This window comes from Varroa jacobsoni, unplaced genomic scaffold, assembly GCF_002532875.2.
Source record: "Varroa jacobsoni isolate VJ856 unplaced genomic scaffold, vjacob_1.0 scaffold_485, whole genome shotgun sequence".
Classification (NCBI taxonomy): domain Eukaryota; kingdom Metazoa; phylum Arthropoda; class Arachnida; order Mesostigmata; family Varroidae; genus Varroa; species Varroa jacobsoni.
Genome location: NW_019213387.1, coordinates 15,029 through 37,525, shown reverse-complemented (window position 1 = coordinate 37,525; position 22,497 = coordinate 15,029). Strand labels below are relative to the sequence as shown.

General features: G+C 42.1%; 1 protein-coding gene across 1 annotated transcript in view; it reads left to right on the top strand.

The window, feature by feature from the left end:
• LOC111260858 (cell adhesion molecule Dscam1) overlaps positions 1–19,557 on the top strand; it is a 133,841-nt gene extending 114,284 nt beyond the window's left edge. The window contains 13 exon segments of the mRNA XM_086968484.1: positions 34–447; positions 2,390–2,575; positions 2,915–3,214; positions 6,196–6,486; positions 6,813–6,883; positions 9,427–9,685; positions 11,116–11,226; positions 11,549–11,734; positions 12,721–13,032; positions 14,682–14,852; positions 14,979–15,272; positions 15,724–16,216; positions 16,512–19,557. Of these exon segments, the coding sequence (XP_086824610.1) occupies positions 34–447; positions 2,390–2,575; positions 2,915–3,214; positions 6,196–6,486; positions 6,813–6,883; positions 9,427–9,685; positions 11,116–11,226; positions 11,549–11,734; positions 12,721–13,032; positions 14,682–14,852; positions 14,979–15,272; positions 15,724–16,216; positions 16,512–16,632 (3,209 nt within the window). The 3' untranslated portion in view covers positions 16,633–19,557.
• Positions 19,558–22,497: the final 2,940 nt, after the last annotated feature.

Genomic DNA, 22,497 nt, shown 5'->3' with positions numbered 1-22,497 from the left:
ATAAGTCTACCTCTGTTTGCTTCTTAAATTCAGCCGGTCCCCAGATTACGCCGTTCAATTTCCTGCCCAACCTCCAGGAAGGTATGCGGGCGGGCATTTCATGTTTGGTGCATTCTGGCGATCCCCCCGTTGACATCACGTGGTACAAGGACGGACAGTTGATCCCGCAGCACGACACGCCGGAGATGGCCTTCTTGGGATCCGATGACGGCTTCCTGTCAACACTCACTCTTAAGAAACTCACTTCAAAACACAATGGCAACTACACATGCCGAGCCACGAATGACTATGCTTACGCGGAGCACAGTACGCAGTTAGTCGTCAAGGTGGTGCCCAAATGGCGCGTTGAACCCAGAGACACGATCGCTATCACTGGAAGAAGCGTCTCAATCGATTGTCAGGCGACAGGCGTACCTCAGCCGCACATCCGCTGGAAAAGCGCTTCAGGTAGGCGAAGAAGAACGAGACAGGCGATTCTCTTTTAGAACATTTTGCAATTGATGCGTAACGCGCACTTGTGTTCTCAATAAGCTAATAATAAAAGGATACTTCGATATGCGTGGTCAGAAAATATCAGTCTCAGCTTAAAGTGTAAAAGTAAATTGTAGTATAAAACTGATAGGAAAACACTATGGATAAGGTACGATACGAGGCTTAAGTATGATATTTTATATCGCGAATGATCTCTATGTAATTTAGTAACATTGTCAGCTGGATGACTTCACTTAAGAGGCGAAGTAATGAAGAGTTGTATAAAAATTAATTTTGTAAGCAAGCCAAGTAAGCTACTTAGAGGAATCACTATGTTCATTGCAATGTTACTACTGGCTGTTAACCGACGCAGATATCTATATAGGTTATATGACGAGTTCAAACCAACCAGTTGGGAAACTGTTCTTTATTATTGCTGCCCAAATTATCTGCCCAACTTCTAGTACCCTCAATGCTATCCAGCACCTCGAGTGCAAGTAGCACCCGGACGAACTACTCTATAATCTATTTGCAATGATCCCATTTAAGAAATGGCAAATCTTTTCGAAGTCTTGTCTTTCTCTCGATGTTTTTTTCTATTCTTCTCTCCTCCGTTCTCCAAAAACGCCTGAAGGCAGAACTTTCGTCTGTGTCGTCCATTCCTATATGTTAGACACTTCAGACACGTGCACACAATAGGCACCAAACAAGACTTGCTCAAACAAGAGTTCCTGTCTTTGACGAGTTCCTGCCGCCACCGCCTGCCGGTAACTGTCTAACAGACTCCATCTAACCCAGCGTTATATAGTAAACAGTCCGCGTGTAACATTCGTGTATGTGCGTGTGACGGAAAGCTGGCGGAAAATGCGGGTGTACGAACGTGGTAAAACTGAACGAGTGTCTTTAAAATGCGCACTTTCTATAACTTAGGAGAGATTTTTCACTCTGAAATAATCCAGATCTGACGTTAGAGCTGGGAGTGCGTTGGCTTCAGTGTTACTGGCCCTCGCCGACCCAGCCGTATATTATTATTCCAAGCGTCGGGAACACACAGAGATTATTTGGAGGCCTAGTGTTTGTTCCTAGAAGCTTGGCCCTCCGGAGGCATAGTCCTACATGGAAATGGTGGCAGTAGCTTTACTGTGTAGTTGGTGTAAAGGTAGGCAACCGATCTGGGAGGACACCGACAGCGAGCACTAGCCAGGAACATAGCCATGCTGGAGACGCAGCAGCCAGCAGCGATAGCGAGGATGTGCGGCTCATGGAGGGTGGACGGTGTATCATGTTGTGGCTGGCTAGACCATCGTATTCGAGTAGACATCTGTCCAGAAAATAAATCCAATTACATTCATTCGAAACAACAGCCTTTCAGGTAGCAAAGAGAAGACGATACGCCAAAGAACAATTTAGAAAAATCGCGTCGCCTCGCTCTCCACAAGCCTTCCAAAATTAATTCAGTAGTGATAAAAACATATCAGAGGACTGATATTACTGAAGCTGCCAGTGTTGTTGGCAACAATGTATGCTACACTGTGGCTGAAATGATGTTTTCGTTACTATATCTCAATGATCATTATGAGTTGATAGCTTAGCACATAACGCCAGTTTCTACTTATGTCGAAGCTCGAATAGTCTCGGCGCTGGGCGGCATCACACGCCCATGTATTAGAACCCATGATAGTTACTTGAATTGCAATTCTGCCTAAACTGTGTGTCAGATTCAGCTTGTTTATGACGTTGATCAATAGGTTTGTACGTACTGAAACCTTTATGCATCTCTTATATATAAAAGCACTAATAAACATACGACTGCTTTAGGCTTACTTACTTTTCCGCTAGACGGAGATCGAACATAGGCAAACATGGAGGCTTCGAGAATTATCAACTAACGTTTATCTATTCAACTTTGACATTTCAGAACCTAAATCAGATACTTCGACGGCCCAGTACAGAACAATTATCAGTAACTCCCACATCCACATTCTCATGAATGGAACGCTAACCATCCGCTCGGTAGAAGCCCGCGATGCGGGGCTTTATCTCTGTGAAGCGAACAACGGAGTCGGCTCGGGTGTTAGCAGAGTGATTAAGCTCTCCGTGAAAAGTAAGTAGCCATGATTTATTTATGGCTGCACTCGAAATATAGAGGGCGCAACGTATATTGCATACGCGTCATACTTTAAAAATGTACGGCCATTTACAGACGTTGGTCAGACACTAAACGTTTGCCTTTCGTCAACATCTAAAATAACCACTTCACCTATGTAAGCCTGAGGGGGATTGGATGACATGTCTTTTCACCTAACTACATATGTCCTGTGATTAGAATACTACATAGGATCTCTTATTTTACTATTAGCGAGTAATCTGTTATGTTCTATTACAAATATTACTATATCTACTCTAATACGGTGATGTTGTTATATAATTTGTCCTATTACAGGCGCTCCTCAGTTTGATTCGAAACAAAGCCGCATCTCTGCGAAGCGCGGCTCATCGGCTGTTCTTGAATGTAAGGTTAAAGGCGATTCGCCGATAACGTTCCACTGGTTTAAGGATGGCCAGCCCGTCGATCTCGGAAGGCATGCTCGATATGCACAGACGATGACAGATCGTCTCGGTAACTTTTCTCTATCCCAAGTAACTGTTTCATCTGTTGAACGTTCAGACAACGCTGTGTTTACGTGCCAGGCTAGCAATGATTACGGCACAGATAGCACTAGCGTTCGCCTAATCGTACAAGGTAAATTGGACTGATTTTGAGATTACAGAATTCGAACAATTAAAGGTGATTAACTAAAAACAATAGTTAAGGCGCCATTGATTAAGTTCAGTATATTCAAGTGATTATATTGATTTTTGTATTACTGGGCAACACCGAGTAGAATGAGCCATGCGTATATAAATAATATATGTTTTCCATGAGACCCCTCAGCTGTCTAGGTTGTTTCCTTAACTTCATGGAGCTTTTCAAAAAACAATAATAGTGCCGCATGAAATGCATGAGGAAACGTATCATGTAGTGTCCTATCTAACCAGTCGATGCAACTTATCTAGTACTAGTTTTTCAAAAAAAAAAAAAAAAAAAGGCATTTCTGCATCTTTATTCTGGCAGACGACTACGATATAATCTGTGGATAAATGGTATAGTCACTGTAGATAAACCGTATTATTAAGAGTACAGTTTTAGAACGGTCTGCAGAAATTCGATAGGCCCGGTCGCTAACTGCTGCCCTTGACTAAAAAACCCGCTATAATCTTGGGGTGTGCGCTTATTAGTCTTACCGTATCGAGAAACTCGCGCTGAGTCCTTCCTTGACATTTTGACAAATTTAATCTCGGTCACTCCAGCGGGACCCTTATATAAATCCGTTTTTTAACTCTTATCATATACACTGCTAATGGGTGACTAACGTCAATGCACGAAGGGTAAACTTGCATATGTTGCATATAATTAAGTTTGTTAAGATAGTATATAGAAAGACATGATGAAAAGCTGGCTTTATTCCCTACAGGTTTCGAACTAATAGTTATGAACTTGATTCAGTGGATAACAAAAACACTCACTCTAGTTAAGTCCAAGATGTATACCAATACATGATAACTGAACGTAAGTGGGTAACTTGCTATTTTTAATATATTGCTTATATTAACGGTGTTCGTGACGATATGGCGCTTTCGTCAAATATTAGCAAACCTTCTAACCTTAATTAAGTTTATTTTTTAGCTTAACTGTGTAATAATGTAATGTTTTGCGGCATTTTTGCGATATTTTAGAATGACTGTAAGACGCATGTACCTACTAGATAATAATATCGGATTATCTGTCTCATGTTCAGCGGGAAGGGTGGACTCTAAAACATAACGAATAGATATTATACACTACGCCTTGAAATACATAGTCTACTTATAATGATATTGCCACCTGCAAGTGGACTACACGACTGAACCGAAGAAAGGGCAGCTATAGAGCAAGCAGTACTAACATAAATCTGTCGTCGTCAATGGGCCGTTGTTATCTGGGCTCGTATGTCCTCCCGCCTCTTGCTCTCTAGAAGTCTCGATCTTACTAAGGGTTCATCTAATTTCTGGAACTACGTAGTGACTTTGTCTTTGGACTGGAGCTTCTGCGAATAGGGGCACACCTGGATCTAGCTAAACCCGGGTCACACATTCCCGACGCAGCCCACTGCACCCTCTGGCAAGTAAAGGCTTATCAGAACCGGTACATGTTCCGTACTGGCACATATCGGCAGGCTAGTGCGGTAGAATCTGGACTTTGCCGCTCATACTGGCACTACCAAGCGTAATGGGAAATCGGCCTGGCACGTAATTCCAATCGCGTATCGGAAAACAGTTACAATTACCTAAATCAGCCAAACCACGACTTCGGGCGCTTATGCCTTATATTCGTGCATTGGAATCTCCGGAGCGAACTCAACCTCTGCTCCGCGATCGCGTTCTCAGACCACTCTCTGCTGCTATTTCCACTATATTGGCGGCAGCTGGAAGCAACATCGTAGCGCACGTTGTGTCATTTCCAAAACACTTTGAACGAGAGGTCGGTCCGTCGAAAGGTGGTAAAATCAACAATTTTCCAAATAGTGCACCTCCGAAAGGTGCCACATGAGCGGTGAAGGCTGGCTCAGCATGGGAGATCGCTTATTTGGAATGTTGTCAAGTTACGGCTCCGAAGAAAGAAACAAAGGGAGTAAAGGCTGAACAAGAAACCAAAACTTCGAAACCTGAAACTAACGGTGAAAAGTTCCCCTTCGCCACAACAGCTGTTTATAGAACTATTAACTTATCCAATAGTTTGTTCACTCACACGAGTACCTTCTGTACTCTGCCTTAAGAACAATCCATATATTTGTTTTAGATCAATTTCAATAGTGCTTATCTGCATGAAATTGTGCTTGATCTCGAGCAATACACGAAAACGCAGTAATAAGGTTTTGGTTACTAGGCTAGCTAAGTGATAATGGGAAGCAGGTTTTACTGAGGTACGTCACTAACACAGGTGTCATTTTCGGAACCCTCTTACATTGTTTGTCACTGCTATTTAACAAAACACATATGTCATTATCAAGTTCGTATCCGCTATTTCTCTCTCTCTCTCTCTCTCTCTCTCTCTCTCTCTCGCTTAATAATAATAATGGTGCTAGTATGCTTTTTCGTTGTCTAGATGACGGCGGCGCCAGCTGGCTCTACACTAAAGGAAATGACTGGTCCGTGTATCGAATCCGGATCGTCAACTAATGGGCCTCACGCGGCCTCAATTTCACTAATATATCTCTACTTTCGCTGATTTTTCCTGTGAAGTTTAGTGAGCTACTCTGTTGCTGGGCTCTCGGTCGTGAGCGGGGGTCGGTGGGGCATGCAATGACAGATGCATTGGTTTCAGTCATAAGCAAGTTGATCTTTCGTAACAGGAGCGGCCATACTGAATGAAGATTTCTTAGTGTATTGTTGTTACGCGTACTCAGCACAAATACAAATCGTGCAGGGATGTGCCATTTTCAAAAAAACTAAATGATAAAGATCATGCAAACAGCTGAAGAGCCAGAAATGTGGCTTGTTTTTTGACTGGATAAATGTTGTCTGGCTCACTTATGGTAATTGTATTGTCAAAACGCATAATCGTTTGAAATATATTTTTTGGGCTTTGCTTGCCCCAAAATCCAATCAGCTTAATAATATTTGATTATATTCTGGCATTTTCAGATGCACCGGATGCACCGACGTCATTAGAAGTAAAGGAATTAGGTTCTCGACAGATTCAACTGTTGTGGAAACTACCCTTTAGCGGAAACGCCGCCATTTCTCAATGTACAGTACAGTGGCGTTCCGATAACGGATTGTGGCATGATTCGGCCACGGTAGGCGGCGATGAACGGCAAGCCACAATCCGAGGTCTTAAACCTACAACAAAATACTGGTTTAAGGTACGCTGCCAGAACATGTTTGGCGTCAGCGAATTTAGCAATGAGTACGAGATTGTTACTTCGGAGGAACGTAAGTTGAGCTCTTCCAAAAAACTAATAGGGTTAAGCCCATTAATAGGCAGATAGGAATCGAAGCAAGGATGTATTTCACAAGTTTATGCTCTATTGCCGATCTTCCTATGTAGTTACGATTCGCTCAAGATCAGCAGAGGCCTTGTGAGAGCTCTTAAAGCCATGGAAAATTTACTTCTTTATTTTGTTGGAAGTTACTTAGAGACTCTTATAGTAAGTTCCATCATAGACAACAAAACTAGAGGACAAAAGCAGAAAAGCCAAGCGAAAAAATAATACAAATAGTTCTACTAAGGTATTTCAATACCTAACTTATGTTTTCAGCTCCACGAATGCCGCCGCAGACCGTAAAGTTACAAGCGCTCAACACACATGCAATTTCCATCTCGTTTGATGTATGTACACTAATTTAAATCTATAATGTAGCAAGGAGTACTATTGCTTTATACAGCTCGCCCCCTAATTAAAACTGCCGCTGAAAATTCTGTCCCAAACAACCCTACATAATGCTTCCGAAAGATTGTGTACATAGAAAGAATAAGATGTTAGACTTAAAGGAGCGAAGCTACGGTGTCTTTGTTCCGTGATATAATGAAAAAATTACGATAGAGCTGGAATACTAAAGGATTTTTTACCTTACTAGGGTTAGCCGGACAATGATTTGTTCAATACCCACCTATGGGACTCATAAGGAGTATATGATCACCTAGGAACAGAGCTTTCAAACTATCGTACTTAGGTATCACATTAATTACAAGTCACGTAGTGTTCTCTTTATCACATGATTTGTTCAGTCTCGTGCAATGCGGCCGTTTCGTATCCTAATAGCTATAAAAAAATTGTGCTGCATGCGGTTAGTAATAGCATTATGTGATAGAACGTTTTAAAAACAAAGTGTCCTTAACATTTTTTGTTTTTAAAAACTGGTAATCGGTGTCCTTTAGTGCAGCAAAAGCGTAATAGTTATCTTGTCTTCCACAAAAGTACAATGGGTTCCTCCATTCTATAGAACCTCACTTACATTAGAATTCCTAGTAAATAAACCGTAATGTAGATGTATTTCATGTCATAACAGAAACCCCCTTACATGTATATACGATTTCTCAGCGGTAAGTAACACAGAAGAAAAGATATGCCACGCGCAGAGGCATACCTACCAACTCCCAGCCAAAAGAACGGAGCGCTTGAGATGAGCGTGACAAAAGAAGCAAAACACGTGCAATTGTTAGATGCCAACAAACGAACAAGGGGTGTGAATCGCAAGAGATACGGGGGGGGGGGGGGGAGAAGCGATGCTTTTGTCAATGGTGACTCTTTGGTTGTGGTGTTTTTTGTAGTGGCCTACAAGGATCGGTCGAGTGGCTCTTGTCGTCATGTGCTTGGCTAAACAGGGCAGTCCAAGCTGAAGGTGATCACACAATTTCTCCTTCAGGCTCGTTCTTCCTTTTATGGACAAGGTGAACTACTCATTCCTTTAGTACCTAAACCGTACAGTCTTCACTTGTGGGAAACGTGCGAGACTTCACCCGCACACTTCATCTTGTGTACTAAAGTTGCCTTTGCAAGGGTTCATTCGTAGTGCACGTTTCGTATTCTTTTTTTTGCAAGGAGAGCCGAAAGCGAGCAGGTCGTAGAAATTTGTTGCGTTACTTGTTGCTCGAGCCGCATGTACCGATCGACCCGTATTTGTCTTCAACCCGACCAGCGGTGGAAGGCAGTATCGAGGCGGTCAGACGATTATTTACAAGAGCGGGCGCTAGCTGAAGTTGCACGGATTCTCGTTCCCTTCAGCCTTAGCTACGATATCAGAGAAAGCTTATAAACCAAACAGGCATGTATTAGGAGAAGGGAAGAGAAATTGCCTGCCGGTGCTTTGTTCGTTTGATGGGACCGCGGTCATATGGATATAAAGCAGCCCGTGTAGAACCAGCTAGAATTGGCGAAGTTCACAAGTATCCAGACGCGCAATGACTACTTCAATTTTTGCTTGCCAGAACAAAACCGTACCGAACGCAACTTAAACATATATACATGCACATACACATTGCACAATTAATTCGTTTTCTCTTAATCTTATTTACAACCCATTGGCGGTGACAACAGTGCATAGGGATTTTGCTCAGAGCACATATAATATCCCTTCCCGAGTCGTAATGACTGGACAATATTATCTTTGGCAGACCCTTACATCTTTCGCCAATTCCAGTGGCGCTTCATGGCGACGAGCGCTATCGGGCATTATGTGCGAATGCGTGTTTCTACAAATTGTTTCGTTGCCTTCGAGTCGATAGCTCCGTGTTTACGCTACTGACCGTAGTGCGTGAAACAGTTCTGGGAGAGTGAGTGAATGTTGCGGGGCGTAACATAATCCAGAATAGAAACGAGGTCGTTGGGTCCTGGGCTGTCGCTTGCTCGACCGGCATGATGGCCTGCCGTAACGGTTGTTATAAGTAGGCAGCAGAACAAAGCTTCTTCTGTCGAGCCTTCCACAAGTCTCGGCGGCAGATAGCCTGGGATTCCATCGACGGCTCCGCTCGCCGACAACGCAAAACGCTTCCATAACTCTTGGTCTGAAAACGCTAAGAGAGATGCCGAGCGACTAGGCAGTGGTCATCGGGTTAAGGGGCTGTGCATTGGGGCTGGTGGGGCTCTGGAAAGCAACGTGATCTTGCCCAGCCTTAAATCATGATTCCTGTTGTCTGGGTATGTCGCTGTGCTAATTTCGTCTCTTGTAGCCGTATACTGTAGAGAACAGAAGGCGGTGAAAGACAAGCGAACAGCGTGTTGTAAACAATACCCCATGAGTTAATTCCGCGCTTAATGTTTACGTTTTCATCATTACTCTTCTTAGTACATACGTGGATATACGAGGGATATCGTAATATAGTGATATGGTTCGATTTGAGTCATAACGAAGTTGCTATGACAATTTTTGCAGACGCCGCATGGTACAGAAGATGAAGGCAAAGTAGAGGGGTATTACATCGGTTATCGAATAGCCGCACTCGATCAGAACACCAACCCACAGTATAATTTCAAGACGTTCAGCTTATTACCTGAATACTTGAAGCCGCGAGTTACATTTGAACTGGACGGACTGCGGAAGAACACCGAGTACACTATTCACGTACAGCCATTCAACGCTAAAGGAGCTGGGCCATCGAGCGCCAACTTTAAAGTCAAAACTCTGGAGTTTGGTAAGCTAAAATAGCCCTGACCGAAATACGAATACATTCGCATAAACGATGCCGTCATGTTTAACGTCGTTTCGTTACGAACTAATATACGGGATGTTTTTTTTTACAAGCCTGTATTTATGCTGTGTTTAATGTTTCACGATTAACATCAATAGTAGTGCAAAGCTCGTCCTGAGCTTTTGTGACGAAAGCAAACATGTCGACCTGCTAAATTCGAATTAAGCCAGTTAAATAACAATACACACAATATCTTTGCAAACAATTTCCTAATAATTGAAAGGCAGATATCTGCCCTGCACGACGTCCATATGTTATCCACTTTAGATGATGAAATATGAATCAGTCAACAAATTCAAATGAACTCTCAAAATTAAATATATGTTTTTGAGGATAAAAATAACTACAAACGCGGAATATTCGCTGTGTTTTGTGGTTCTACTCTATATAGAACAACTGGACATATGTAAACACAATTTGTGCTAAGTTAAGAATCAAAGCAACATGATCTAAATCTTTGGTGATTTGATCACATCAAAGAAAGCCCTCCCATGGCTGTTTGCAAAGATTCTTCCAGCGAAAATACTTTACAGCACGACGGTACATGGGGAAGACTGATAGCAAAGCAGACCATCGACAAAATGGACGCTGGCCGTTTTCGTCATTAAGAAATTATCGGTGGGCAATCTTCTGTACAGGTTTCAGCTGCATTTTAAGAGGCCTCATTAACATATTGGTTTGAATCCTGCCCCCTTTTTTAAAAATCATAATCTTCCATTGTTTTTCGTTGTTTTGTTAGAACGGCGCTAGGTACGAGCGATACCAATTAAATAGTACTCACGTTTAAGAACCGTAGTATTTAAGGTAGCAATTAACCTGCACAGATTTCGTAAAAATACTTAACTAGCCATAAATCAAAGAAATATTCTAAAGTCTTAAGCGGTTACCTTAAAGGGATAGGTAGGAAACGTACATTTCAAGGACCTTCAAGCAAAACGGGATATAGGTGAATAAAACTCATAATATAATCTCTCATGTTATAATATAATATACACCCATAATATATATACAGTACAATGTTACTGAGTTCCTCAGAAAGAAATATTTCTCCGCCAAGTAGCTAGCTTAAGCGTTTTATTCCGTGTCTGCTCCTAACCAGCTCTCTGAACCTACTCTAGCTGAACTAACTCTTCTATACTTTGAAACAAATCGATTTCTTAATAATAGGTAGCAGACACGTTGGACGCTATACACATTTTACAATAATGTAACTCAAGTCGACTTCTTTGCACTAATGATCCAATGTCGGCAAAAAGCGTGCTTCGTAGCCAGCCCCTCACCATAGACAATATAATAAATATATGTTTTGTATAATTTGAGTTTAATTCGGATGAAGGCTATCTTGTAAATTATTTTTCTCTTCTGCTTTGCAGATCCACCAAATCCGCCAAAGGTGACAGTGACCTCGACAACATCAAAATCGATTACCATCTCTTGGGAAGACGCCGAACGATCCAATCAACCTGAAGCTGGGCCTATTCGAGGTGTGACGAGCTAGGACACCTATGCTTTATATTTATTCTGTAGGCTCGTACATAAAATGAAAGATTTCTTACATAAACTAAAAGGCATCGGCTATGTTTTCCAATGCTACGAGCAGACGGCAGACTGTAATAGGATGTTCGGTTGCTATCGAAGGCGATGCCTCTTATTTTTGAAATCAATAGAAATAAATTCTTCATCATGGCGCCCTCTCGCTAGACGTATGTCCTACTGTGCCGGTATTGCCGTTTTGTTCGTCTGTTCAACGACTCTATAGACATCTTTTTTAACGCCCGTACTACAAAGCTGTTGCTTATTTAACAGGCTATTATATCTACTACCGAGCTGACAATGAGGAATGGCACGAAGTGGCGATCACGGGCGAACGAAGAAGTTTCACGTTAACGGAGCTGCGTTGTGGCACCCAGTATCATATATATATGAGAGCCAGCAACTCGGCCGGCAAAGGCCCCGAGGGAAGTACTATTTCGACGCGAACCAACGGAGGACGTGAGTATCTCACAAGCACAATAGCGTACAGGCCGCCTTTTCGTCGTTCGTTCCTATAGTATTGAACGTTAGTGGAAACATATGCCGAACATTCAACATATGAATACCCTATGGATATATGGTACTTATACTTCACAAAACTGTAGGAATCTAATGTGGCATCACGATTATTATTATTATTATTTATACTCATCTACACACCCGTTGTCGATCGGGTCCTTACAAGTACCGCATTGGCCTCGAATGCCGAAGTCGTCTTCAACCACCTCAACGGACGGAGGGTCAGACTTACTGAGTAGACAACTCACATACGCAGAATGGCTAATTATCATTGCATTGTGTCGTAATCAATGTCCAGACTGAAATGCGTTCCTTAGTGATGAAATGTAGAAACAGAACACACAGTATACGAACTCTCAATCTTATACGTCATTCAGCTTTACCGCCAATAGTGCAACCTGTAAGGTCAGCTCGATGAAGCGATAGCATACATACTTAGCTTCGTTAGAGAAAAGATCGCACAATGATATAAAAAAAAAATGCTCTTTTATATCTAGCTTGAATTAGTTTCCCATAACTGACCGCTATGTGCTCAATATATGAACTGTGTGCTTTTGCTTAACGTCAATTGAGGCCTTTTGATGGATGTAGTCTTCCTCGATGTCTCTAAAAACACACCTGGTATTAAGGCACCAACGCTTGCGAACGCGGTCCCGTGTATTTCGGAATCAGCAGAACGTGCACTATCATTTAGATTGACAGCATAGTTGATACATATTCTAGGTTGAACTTTATATATGGACTGTATTAGCAGGATCCTGCCGTACTAATTAGGCAAAATTACCCCTATCCGACCGAGCTAAAGCGTCTGCTTCTACTGGCGACATTCATTCATTCATTGCTTTTCTTCCTGCGTAACGTAACGTTTCAAAGTTTACAACTCAGTGTATTGCATTTATCACACATATTTGTTTTCACATTCTTAGGTGCCACTTTGCCAGAGGAGCAGCTGCTCCTTGCTACAAATTCAACATCTGTTCAGCTCCACCTCGACGCATGGGGTCATAATGGCTGTCCAATTTCGTACTTCGTTGTCCAGTACAAAGAGGAGGGCAAACGGGACTGGATACTGTATTCGAATAACGTACTTATGCCACAAGCTGGCCAGCATCTAAGCAGTCAAGTAACCATCGGTGAACTGCAGCCTGGGTCGTGGTATAATTTACTCATGTCGGCCCATAATGATGCGGGTGAAACTCAAGTGGAGCTCAGTTTTGCGACGCTCACACTTAACGGAGGTACGCTTGACTTTATTTAGATGTAAACACTCGATTCGTTGCCGCAGTATTCGCCCACGATTCGAGTCCTTCAATTCATTTTTCTACGCTTCTTTTTAAGCTACCCTTCACGATAGCAATAGTGATTTTTATAGGACAGATTATATATATATACGAGGTGTTAAAAAGTGTCACGCAACCCTGTAGACGATAATGTTAAGAGAGGCACAGATGTGGCGACGGTCGTACTTCTATTTTCGTGGATTATTAACAGCGATCACTACAATCCATTCTCAACTAGCCATACGCCAGTGCCGTGAAGACCGTTCGACTAAACCATTATTCCGGTTCTTAAAGATACTTATCAATAGAAAACGTACGACTGTGACGGAAGATGTTTATACAGATTTCCCTAAGTAGATATCAAAAGAATCTAGGAGGTTCTCGCCTCATACACGATACATTTAACACATGTGGACACATTATACAAAATACGAGTAAGATTCAAGTTCCGGCACCTAACATGGGTCAGCATAATTTCTCTTTTCACTTTACATGCTGAGTGCCGTTTTTTTCGGGCGATCTATAGCTACGTTCGTCTGGAACTACCACGATTAGCAGAGACGCAATGTATTTGGTCCTTGCCGCCTTAAGCCGGTTGATACTCATTTCATTGCTGTTTGCTCTTAGAACACTGAAGTAATGAATGACTGATTTTCCTTCATATTCTTTGTCCTATTTTCCTTCTAGTTTTATAACTATCAAGTGTACACGTCTCCGAAGTACCATATATATTTACGCATTTTTTTAATTTGATCCCTTTCATCTTCTGAAAAAACAGGGGAAAACCTTACGCTTTTCAGAACAACACAAGCGTTTTATCTGATCTTCTACAAAGCACTTAGTGTAGTTAGTTAGCATCATACACTTAATTGTAGTTTCGTGAAACGGCTATGTTTGGGCAATCGCTGGTGCAAGCGCTGTTAATGTACTAATCAAAGCCGACCCATGTGGTAAGGCGACACTCTCCGCCGCACAGGAGCGTGGCCTTTAAAAAAGCTGCTATTCAGGATTCGTTGATATAGAGCCTTATCGTTGAGCGAAAGGATCTACTAGTAAGCTAAACAAAACAGTCTCTTTTGTTTTGTACTGGTTCCGTTAGAGCTATCAATGTATGCCCATAAAGTAACGGGATATTAGTATGGTAACACTGTTAGGACAGAATAAGAACGTAGATAGTAAAAGGGCCCGATTCGTTTAGCCTTAGAGAAACGCTTGTCCGCTGGCGAGCGCTCTATGGAGAACCATCGGGCGATTTTTCAGTCGCATGCGTCGTATTCCCATACGTGTAAATACTTAAAAGTGACATAAATGAAAAGCCATGAAGCTTGTCGAGCACCTAAAGTCATTTTAAACGAAGCGATAACAAACTATGATATTTATAAGCACTGAAATAAGGCCCGCTAGAATTACTAAATATCACACGAAATATTCATTTGGCGTATCAATTACGAGCATCAAATAAACTCTGCCAGAAAGCAGCTGGCATTACCAAACGACTGGGCTTGCTATGCCGAAATGATAACCCAAAACCTAGGAAGAAGACAATATTCTTGTTCTTATAGATGTAAATGAATTATGCTCATGTCGGCTTTGTTTGTTACTTTTAGAATTGCCCCCTCGGCGATCGGAAGTCCGTGGCGTGGTGTCGCCTGGTGTATACACTCACCTAACCATCACCCTGCCCATTCTCAGTTGCATCGTCGTTATCGCAGCTCTTTGTGCAGCAGTGTGCTTTATTGCTAAAAAAAAGGCCTTCCATGAGTCTGCCAGTGGAGAGGGTACGTAACGTCATACTGAAAGCCTATCGACTGTCTCCAATAGTTTCAGAACGATACTGGAAAGGAAAAGCTATGGGTGGTTCATATTTGTTTGGTTGTTATTTAATCTCTATTGGCACTTATTAGGGGACAGCAGTATGTACGAGCAGTCAAAATGTGACGGAATCTATCAGACGGTTAATCGACAAACCGCTGAGCCTATTTACTACCCGGCGCCTGGTATGGGCGGCATGGGAGAACGTAGCGCTTCTAATGATGTCCTGGCTGGTACAGGATCCGGTGGGGGCATGTTCGCCGCAACTGGCTATGACATTCCCCAGACGCATCGCACCTATGAGATGCCCTACCTCAACAAACGCTGTATGGCCAAGGCTGATTCGGCCCAGCAGCAGGCCATCATGCAGACCTGCTTGCAGTCGGGTATGTTTATACGTACTCAATGTAGTTCAAAAGACTAGCGAATGCTATATTCCAAACGGCTCTCTAACCTTCTTTCTGGCTAGACTAAGCTTTCCTGCACGTTGACGGACGGTGCTTCTATCTATCGCCATTGCTTCTGCTGGGCCACCGCACATGTCAGCGAAGAGGATACCAGTACATATAGTTGATTAGCGCTGCACGCCCGCTTGTCATTATACGGGCTGGTTGTCGGTAATCTATTATTTTATATGTACTCCGTACGGTGGGTACGTATGGTGTCGATATGATGTTTGCAGGACCGATTGGCTAGGCAATGCGACCGTCCCGTGCAGGCTCGCTGGTAGTAATAGCTACTCTAGCTAGAATCTTGTGTGTGCGTGTGTGTGGTGTCTGCATTTCGTCTGTTTGCAGCAGACCTGTCTAACTGTCGAAATCGAAACTTCATGCTCAGGACAAGCTGTCATCGCACCTACTGGAACCTTGTCGAAGTGTTCGATGGTGCAGCCGGGCAGCGCCACTCTGGGCCGTGTCAAGATGGCCAGCCAGTCGACGTTAGGGGGGCACACTTTGAAGCAACAGCAGCACGTATCAGTTCACCAGCATCCTTATCAGCATTCGCACAGCCACCAACACCCTCACCTCGGGGAACCCGGCGGCTCTCCACAGCATTGGAGGAGTCACAGCAACGGGCCACAATTGCAGGCGCAGCAACAACAGCAACAGGCCCAGGGGCAACAGCAACAACATCAGCAGCAACAGCAGCAACAACAGCAGCAGCAGCAGCAGCAGCAGCAAACACAGCACGGCACCCTGTCCAGTCAAGCGCTCCAGCAGATGCAACATCAGTCCATGCAGGGGGCTATGTGCTCCACGCTCAAGTCGACTCAACCTCACCAAGCACGCGATGGGTACGTGCCGACCAGCTCGCAACTCACCTATAATCAGTGAGTTGCCAACATCGCTAATAGACGCTATGGCAGTTACATGCACTTTGCACTTGTGTAGAATAGCTTTGAAAGTTTAGAAAAGATACGTTTGTTTTGCTTGCGTTAACCTGTGTTGGTTCATTGTTTAATTAGTAGTGCGTGAACAATTGGACGCGCTCAGCGGCTTAGGTGTATGGAGAGGCGGTAGCTCATGCTGGCACTGCTGAAATACCTTTTTGAGCTTTATGGCTCTGCACCAGTCCTGCGAAACTAACTTATTATCACCTTTGGTATTCCCCGTATGTCACCGTAGAGCTTCAGAGAGTGACGAGGATATCGGCGAATTGAAGGTGCGCGCTTCCGAATTTCGGGTCGCAACTCTGAAGCGTGGCTCGCTGGGTATGTGGAAGGCCGCTGAAGGTTTCGATACGTAGCACATCCACCCGCCGGAAACGAAACCGGCCACATCAACAACGGCGATGGAAGTCACAACAGGCCCATCCTATCACCAGAGTTTATTTTGATGTGCTTACCATGTCTGAATACTTTGCGTCGTTTAGCCTGCCGTAGCCGTAAAGCGTACAATGGCCAGAAACAACGATGTTGAGTGTCTATCGAGGCTGATTGGATTGATGTACAAAAGAAGAGAGTAACTAAAATAAACAGAGAGATAAACATTAAAAAAAAAAAAAAACACAAATCTAATTGCAATGCAAAGTCAGGCAGCATTATGTGGTATCGATGCGGATAAGTGGCACCCGTGAATCGACAAGACAGCAATTTCAATTCAACAACAAACGATGTACGTCAAATTTGATCGGATTCTGTCCTATCGACTCCGGGCGGTGATACCTGCCCGAAGTGCCCGGGTGTTTTAAGCTGAGACCCGCGATGCCTGTTGTAAATAGCGTCACCGACGAGGTTCGATGTTCGCGAATGGAGCGTGTGTATGTATGTGTTTAAGTGACGAAGAGAAAAAGCTCTACATTCACATGAGCTAAAAGAGATGGACAAACACACTATTGGAGAAAATAAAGAAGCCAACAAAAAATGTGCCGTGCGATGTGTGTACACTTTGTTAGGGCTCCGGAAGGTTACTAGAGGGATCCGGCGTTAGCGTTCGCCAGACCTCCGGAGTATCGCTCAAATTCTAAGCGTATGAGGGTGGTACAGATGGAGGTGATAGGACTGTGAAGAGAGAGAGTGAAAGTGATGATGGAACGAATAAGAGACAGTTGAAACAAGTGACCGAGCGAGGAATAGAAGAAAAGGGTTTTCAAGAGAAGGACGCGTGATGTAACTTCGACTGTCTGTGTGGTCTGATCGAAAGTGAAGGATGGACTGTGTCAGAAATTGATTGATAGTATATATATATATCTATATATATATATATATATATATATAGAGAGAGAGAGAAGCACATGAGCGAAAAGTAAAAAGAGCTAGTGCAACGTAAAATTTACAACAATGATATTAACGCTATAATAATGATAATGATGAGTGTTGATGTCCATTAATATGTCATTGTTTAAAAATTCACAAGTAAATCGCTTAAAACCGGCCGGGAACGACTTCATGTTTACTCGATACCAATTTATCGTTGACTCCCATAGTTGACCAAACATAGTTTACTTCTAATGTTCAGTTGTCGACTAAAGCTCTAGGATAAACATTAAGGTTTCCTTTTTCTTAACGCTCTTAACATAGTGGAGCTTTTTAGCTGTTTTTCAGACATTTTAGAACCACTAAAAATCGTTCTGAGAATTATGACATTTGTTTTAGGCATGCTTGGCTAAGGCTTGATTTTGAAACCCTAAAGACTGATTCCTCTCAAATCTCGACGTACATTTGTAGCATTTACTCACGAAGTAGGTAAAATGTATTTGAAGTAAATGAAATGCACCTGTAGAACTTTTGTCTCATGCTCATTGAACGTAGTTAATATTGCTACGTAGGGCACAATTCAGCGTTCCAGCGAAGGGTCACTTCGTTGCCGGTGCTCTTCGAAATTTCCGATTTCCGTCATAGTTGCCCCTGCTAAAATTGTCAATTGGTAGATGTTGTCATTTCTTTCCCCTTCAAAAAGTCGCCCGGCACGGTTGTTTGTAGAACAAAAAGTCGAAGTGCCTTACGCGACTGGAGCAAATAGCAGTGGTCGTGTGACCACAATGCTGCCAGCCTGTTTATACTCAGCTAGAAAACAACAAGCACACGAAGTAACACGGGAGAGGGAGCTGCAACTTGGCCGACAGAGACCCCTTACACACAGAGACTGCCACATACAGAGACACGTACATACATTTGAATACAATGTGATACGATGAAAAGATTAAGAAACAGACAAGCAACCGATATAAGCCAACAGCCAATACAATGCAGAGTGAGTGTATGATACGATACGACAGATTGCAACGATATCTATGCTATTCAACTGCTACTTTTTTAGAATGAAACAGTAAACAGTTGAAGCGATGACGACGATTAATATCGACAATAAAAAACAAACAAACAAACAAACAAATATTCCATAAACAGATAGTAAACATTACTGATTATTGATATAAAAAGCAAATGAAAGGAAACAAAAAAATTAGTAAATATGAATATGTAGAGTAAACAAAACCAAACGCAACAACAACAACAACAACAGCAGCAGCAGCAACAACGAAAACAACAATAACAACAACAACAACAACAACAGTGCAGTATATACATGCACTACTAAAGGAGCAAAAGGCCAAAGGGAAACATAGGAAAAAAGAAGAAAAACAGGACCTAACTACGATAAAAGATAAAGGGGAAAATGTGACTGGGCAAATACATAAAATGTATCTGTTTGTGCTTGATGGATAATGTGCTGAACAGTGATGCTGGCAAGCGTTGCCAATCGGCGCACATGTTCTTTACGTATCGAACGGAACGGAATCGAATCGCTTCTATCTGCCGAACGCCAAACGGTCTTAAGGCGCCGTTCCGGATGTTGCTAATTATACCGATAATGAGAAAAATACACCGCCAAAAGTATGTTATTATAAGGAAAATTAGATGAGAATGGAGACTGACGTTTGTTTGAAAATGAAGCTGCGAAAACAGACACAGTAACAGTGACTAATACCAGTAATATTAACAACGACAACAAAAACGTCTGTATTTACGCAAGAACGAAAAGTCATCGAAAAAGGCAAGTCTATAGGTGAACGACAAGTTAGATAAGATTTAAATATGAACTCAAGGAGGTGAAGAAAAATGATTATGATAATAATGAAGACTATATGAGTATATGTATGAATACCATTGCACTTATAGGCTATTATAGGAACCTGTAATAAAATGAACGAGGTGGGCATGTTTTCAACAAAGAGACACAATTTTTTTTCGTTTTCTTCTAATCAATGTCTAAGCCAAAATGTATGTAGACGTCTTCAGCGACGCTTAACGTTTATCAGCTATTATTCATTTGATCAATTTGTATGTTACGTGCTGTAATATTAGGTATTATATTTTAATGATTCAATGGCCATGTCACTTCATCATTACTCTCAAATCCAAATTACGGGGTAATTACGCATCCAAATTAACAGGGGTTTTAGATTAGCGCATGGGCATCCAACCGACTCTCAGCGTATTTCGCCCGGATATTAGTTCAATAGTCAGGCTGACACTACCCGATGTCGAGCGGATTTGACGTGCCAACTTTGGCGATGCCCTTGAGCAACGTCTGATATCAGTGATAAAAACGTTATTTTAAAATTTTCGCCTTCCGACCCTTTAAGTTTTCCTGTTCTTGCTGGGCGAAAAGGTAGATTCCTTAGCATTGAGACGCGAAAGTGGCGAATACTGCGATGAAACATCAATTTCTACATTGATTTATAGGATCCACCGTCGCAAACCACGCTGTTGTCTTACAGATTTCGTAGCTATGCTATTGCCTCTCATAGCGATTAGCCACCGTCACATTATTGATTATAGGTGATTTCTCTATCAGTTTTTTTAGTCTTGATTGATTGGACTTCGTCGATATCGTGTTCTGATAGAAAAATCAAAAAAAATTAAAAGTTTTTACCATAAGTAAGCGTGTCTAGTTATTGTAATACGTGTAGTGGCATAAGAAATTACCTTCGAAGCAGAAATAATCTCAATGAAAATAGGGTTTTTTAAATGCCCCTAGTAAATCACCTACCCAACTTGTCTATCCTTTGCCACAATACGCAATCCAATATACTTGTATTGTTTATGAGCTCTTTCTAAGATAAGTCAACGACATATTTTTCGTCTGCTACAAGTGTTACTTTTACTAGCTATGTTTACCTAATATGACCATTAATTTAATTTAATTTAAAATAAAAATCGGTTACAGCTCATTAGTCATTTTCGTTTAGCCAGGCGTAAATTTTTTGAAGTACTGCTTAAAACGTCTAAAAGGTGCGAGTAGGCGCAACAAGCCCAATGGAGAATTTACATTTTGCTTCCCGAAACGACCATTAATTTCTTCGTAATTATGCAGCCATTAAAAAATTACCTCCTGAGCCATTTTGGTACGTTTGTCTCGTGAAAATGTTCTTCGATCCTTAGTAGTTGCATGAAGACTGGTTATAATGCAGATAATCGATTTCGGAAAATGACGCATTGATTTTTTACCAGGATAAATATAATTGTTTAGTTCTAAAAAGAACTGGCCTACTTTTTGTGCCAAGAATAGCTAACGAATATGCGCTCGCTACGGCAAGCAACCCGCCAAAGCTTGCCTGAGTCGAAGTTCTGGTGTATACACCCTGACATAGGTTTATTACAAAGTCTTTTATTTATATTCATATTTCAAGATATGCAGCTCTGACGAAAAGCAGTACGCCGTTATACTTACACCTTCGTGTGTGTTTTTGCTTTTACGGAGCTCGTCCTCGTCCGGGGTTCCGCCCCCGTGAACGTAAATGCTACAGACGCATGCCTGAAGATTAGAATCGCGTAACACTGTACGTTTTTTTTGCAGTCTGCTCAGACTGAGCATGGATGGACTACGAAACGAGAAAAATATGTAATAAACATTGAGCAAATTTTTGTAATCCACAAGGGAAAAAAAGTAGTATGTAACGTATTAACATAAACTAGCCTTTGGTAGAGTCTGCGTGAAAGTGCTGTAAAATGAAGTACGTTGCTACCTTTATTATAGGCCAACATACTGAATCTGTTCAGAAGGGAACCTAATGTCCGTATCATTTATGTGCTATACAATTTGTGTTAATGAATCAAACGCCATTTTGATTTCAATCAGACAGTTGCTACAGCTTTATTTCAGACTATGAGCAAAAGTATATTACTGATGAAAGCTGAACGCACGTCCAGATTTCGGGGAGTATCAACGATTTACGTTAGTGAATTTTACGCCAAGTCAAGAATCCATTGCGTGACTAAATCGTCAGAAAGAGCAGCAATGTTATAACTATTGTACTCTAGCCAATGAAAATTCCTACATGTGGAGTACTGGCGTTAAGTAACGAGAAGTTTGAAGCTGCAAGAGGGGGGTTTTCGAAATTCTCATGTTTGTGGCACGTGCAGACTTTTGACACTAATTAAGCTTGCACTTGTACCTCACTCAATCAAACAGACACAACGAGGTCCACAACTCTGTATACTACGGAAGGCAGCCATTTAAGCTATCATCAGATGTCCTGGTCACCGAAGTAACCTGTCGATTCGAAACGACACCTGCGAAACATGAATTTCATATAGCGTCAGAAGAACTTGAACAATATAAGGCCGTTCTATAGGATCGTCGCAAAGATTGGGTATTTTCATATACCATAATATAGAAAACGGTATGATTCCGAAATGTATCGGTACTATTTAACCAGAGATACGCTGGCTGTGCTTCGCCTCAATACTAGGCTAGTTCTGTGAACAGATATCTTCATTTTCCTTCGCTAATACGAAAGGATAGTTGATTTCAGTTCAACACAAACTGTAAATGGAAGAATAACCTTTGAACGGGGGTGCGCTGTAATTAAAATTCAGACTTTATCCCCTTCATTTAGAAATTGCCTACGCAAATAACTAACGCCGCTCTCTTTATGTTGTGCTGCGACGAGTACAGTGTCACTTCTCACAGGAAAAGTAGAACGACTGCTGTCCTACGATTCTGCTGTGGTTTTCAGTATTGCATTCAATATATACGTATATAGCAAGAATGAAGAAAACATCCATGCGTCTCATGTCAAGTCTCGCTTGACCGGGACACTTAGATGCAACTATTAGACGATCCGATGTTCAAATCAGATGACTGATACCTAGGTCAAAATGTGGCT